This window comes from Peromyscus maniculatus, chromosome 9 (genome assembly GCF_049852395.1).
Source record: "Peromyscus maniculatus bairdii isolate BWxNUB_F1_BW_parent chromosome 9, HU_Pman_BW_mat_3.1, whole genome shotgun sequence".
Classification (NCBI taxonomy): Eukaryota; Metazoa; Chordata; class Mammalia; order Rodentia; family Cricetidae; genus Peromyscus; species Peromyscus maniculatus.
In genome coordinates this window covers 47718319-47722498 of record NC_134860.1, presented here as the reverse complement: position 1 = coordinate 47722498, position 4180 = coordinate 47718319, and the positions used below count along the sequence as shown (strand labels likewise).

Below are 4180 nucleotides of genomic sequence, written 5' to 3'. Positions count from 1 at the left end.
AGAAAGCATATTTTCAATTTTAAATACTACTTTGTATATGATGATCCTCATATTGTATATTAGGAAAGGTAAGTGAAAATACTGGGGAAAACTAATTCATTAAATTTCTTAAGACTAAGATGGTATTTTAACGAATTGTGTTGGCCAGACAGAAGGATTTAGCCTTTGAGGCATCAAATCCTCCAACTCAGAACTAACTTAACACTACTTCACAGTAAGCTAGAATTAATAATTGCTGTGAAAATTGAAAGAAAATATGCTCTCCAGATTATACTGTAGAAAAAATGGCATTAGCTTGTCAATGACTAATTATGATGAATACCAGAAATTTTATATGATCACTCAATGAGCTCATTCTACAATTTAAAATTACAGACAAGGACTATTATTATTTTCAAGATTCAGATGGTTGACAGAGTACCTACATAATTGTGTATATTCATCATTTGAGAAGGAAATAGTGGTGAAATTGTGTTCTAAATTAGATATCTAGAAAACCTCTATAAAAATATAGATGTCCATACATCCAAAAAAAAAACAGTGATCATTTTATAAAGGGAAGAGATATAAGATGTTTTACATTCAAATAAAAGAAGAAAATGTTAATAGTTTAATCATTTTAACATGAATAGTCCCCATAGTAGGAAAAGCAGAATAGCTATTTTCCAAATAAACAAGGAAGCCAAAAATGTATATCCCAACAAAAGACTACAATAAATGTTAAAAAAATTAGATTTGATCTACAACATGGTTTTGATTATTTTGGAGGGAAATGTATTTGAATTCAAGAAATTGGAGAGTACTATAAAGATGTACTTAACACATTCTATTTTATAAATATTCATATATTATTCATATCACATCCTTTTTTATTTACTGACCATAAATTTGTTTCAATTTTAAAGGTGTCACAAGGAAATAATATTGATTTTGTTTTGGGTAAGTTCTACACTAAATTAAGGCTTTTCTCACATAGCTTATTTTATATATATATATATACATGTATATATATATATATATATTCATGTATTTCTAGATTATAAACTCTCTGCATAACAGATATTGCTTATATAAGAACAGTTGTATTTAATTACATTTTAATATATCTCTTTTTTGGTGAATTGTATCTTGTAAGAAATCCATATGAGACATAGGAGTTCAAAGAACATTTATCAGTTTGATAATGTAATATAACCTTTCCATTTGGAGGCAGATGGCATGTTGATATAAACCCAGATTTAGTGTCAGATTGACTAGTTTTAAGTACTAGTGCATTCATTCTTGTTAGCTATAATTGTCAAAGTGTCAATATGGTTCATCATAGCTTCCTTATATATACATGGCAACAATAATAATCTTGCATCATTTGTCTTATGAAAACTAAACACCTTTAACATCCACTAATATGTAGAATGGAGCTTAGCCTTTAGCAATCACTTTACTGTAATTAATAATGTTTTGTTACTCAAAAAATTACAAATGATGTCTGAAAAGCCTAGTTAAAATAGTTTAGCATTAAACATTGTAACACAAGCAGAATCTAGACATGGAAACTGAGACACCTTGTAATTTGCTCCTACAGACGCAAACACATACGTTTACAAGAGGCCTTCTTTGTCAACTGGCAATGAAGCATTTGAGAACATAAGCATAAAACCATCTGAGTACAGGACTGTGTTTCTTGGGATTTTTATATAATGTCAAAAAATATTAAAAGGAAAAAATTATTTTTAATGAATTTGAAGATTGGTTTCCATGTACAAATTATTTTCTAACTTGTGTCTGTTTCTTTCAAAAACACTAGATTGTCTTTGTTGATCTCTACAAATATAGGGTAAGCATTTACTGTTATGAATCTACATTTCTTTTATATTTGAATCACCTGTGAGGAATCCAATGAAATGGAGACCCTGATATATTAGAGACAAAATAATCAGTTATTACTATCTAATCTTTTATAAAGGAATATAAAACTGTTTATAGACCACTGTTCATCATTATTTACAATAAAGTAAATATGCAGTTGGATGACATTTTGATACTCTGGCTCATTAAACCAGAACCCAAATACTGAAAAGATTGATCCTACCAGTAAGGACTGAGTCAGTATAAAGAAACAGCATGCAAGTCATTAATTTATATAACAATTTTTTCATTTATATCAGCTGTCTGAAATTGCCAATATCATCTCTAACCATGATTCCACTTCCACAGCAAACATATATTCCACAAATCATAACATTTTAGTAGATTTCAACTTTCTACAAAGGAGCAGTTCACTAGAGGAACCTTTCCATGCCCATTTGAGTCTTTTTGTTTGGTTTTTAGAGACAGGGATTCTCTGTATAGCCCTGGCTGACCTAGTCTAAATCAGAGATTTGTCTGCCTTCAGAGTGCTGGGATTAAAGGTATGCCCTACCGCACACACAGCTTAAATCTTGCTATTAAATCACATTACTAGTTTGTATAATTCGTTTTCTGAAGGGGGAGTTTGTAAGGACAAAATTTTGTAAATAAACTACTGTGTTTATGTGATAATACATGAATTCTGACGTGGCTGCTTTAAAACTATCCAATAAATTACAGAATCATCTACTTAATCTGAAAGGTTATGGTTTTAGGGAAATGTTCACAATGATTACCATCTAATCTTTATTTTTATTTCTATGTGAACAAATAAATGGGAAAAATGAATATTGACTAAAATATATCATTTGATAAGATAAAATGATAGAACTTTCTCCTTTCAAATGCTTTGTATTTTGTACAAGAATATTGTTTTGAAGGGGTGTGATGCATAAAATCATTTCCAGTTATACTCTGATATCTTGATATGTCAGACATTGCATGTTTCCAAATCATCAGTTGATATTGTCAACAAATAGTAAAACTGCAAACATACTGACAGTAACTGTGGTTTGCTTTTGTTTTCCACCTTCTTGTATTTTAAGAACTTTCAGAAGCTTTCTGAATGGAATAAATGGATTATGAAAATGGATCAGCTGTGACAGAATTTATTTTAGTGGGATTTTCTGGAGGTTGGCAACTTCAAACTTTCTTCTTTGTGACATTTTCTTTGATCTATTTTGCTACTGTGGTGGGCAACACTTTTATTATAGTCACAGTGACAGCTAATGTTACCCTTCACTCTCCCATGTACTTTCTTCTTGGAAATCTCTCGCTTCTAGACATGTGTTTTTCCACTGTCACAACACCCAAGATGATCAGAGACTTGCTTGCAGAACACAAGAGCATCTCTGTATGGGGTTGCATGGCTCAGATGTTCTTCATGCACTTGTTTGGGGGTGCTGAAATGACACTTTTGATAGTCATGGCCTTTGATAGATATGTGGCCATATGCAAACCCTTGCACTACAGGATAATCATGAGTCACAGGTTGCTGAATATATTTGTAATACTTTCCTGGACCATTGGTTTCATACACACCATGAGCCAGATGGTATTGACAGTGAACTTGCCTTTCTGTGGCCACAACATTGTAAATAACATATTTTGTGATCTCCCCCTGGTGATCAAGCTTGCTTGTATTGAAACAAACACTCTGGAGTTGTTTGTCATTGCTGACAGTGGGTTGCTGTCTTTCATCTGTTTCATCCTCTTGCTTGTTTCTTACACTGTCATTCTGGTAACTGTGAGGCACAAATCACTTGGCAGGCTGTCCAAGGCTCTGTCTACATTGTCTGCCCATATAATTGTGGTCACTCTGTTCTTTGGACCCTGTATCTTCATCTATGCCTGGCCATTTGGCAGTTTTGCAAGCAGTAAAGTGCTTACTGTACTTTATACTGTTATCACTCCCTTACTGAACCCTCTTATTTACACACTGAGAAATCAGGAAATGAAAAAAGCCATGAGAAAATTGTGGATGAGAGAAGTTAATTTTGTGTAGAACTTATAGATTGAGCAGTGCATAATTACCCTAACCTTTGAATAGCATGGCTAGATAAATTAAAGACAATGGATAATGTATTATTTTACTTTTATGTTTGTATCATACATGAATAAAGAGAAATCTATACAAATGTATTTCTGTTTCATTGATAAGGATGGTTTAATGTTACTTTTCAGCATTTTTATTTTGAATATTTTCCAATAATGAACTTTTCCTCTTGTGTGAATCAGCAAATCTAAAGAAAACTTTCCTTAAATCAAGGCAAAT

General features: G+C 31.8%; 1 protein-coding gene across 1 annotated transcript; it reads left to right on the top strand.

Annotated features, from left to right (window-relative positions):
- Positions 1–2980: 2980 nt before the first annotated feature.
- Positions 2981–3910, top strand: LOC143267127 (olfactory receptor 4L1-like). Its single transcript, XM_076544036.1, has one exon. The coding sequence runs from the start codon at positions 2981–2983 to the stop codon at positions 3908–3910; it is 930 nt and encodes a 309-aa protein (XP_076400151.1).
- Positions 3911–4180: the final 270 nt, after the last annotated feature.

What these genes read in the sequence shown, in the direction of transcription:
- LOC143267127 (XM_076544036.1), top strand. Translation starts at nt 2,981, where the DNA reads ATGGATTATGAAAATGGATCAGCTGTGACAGAATTTATTTTAGTGGGA.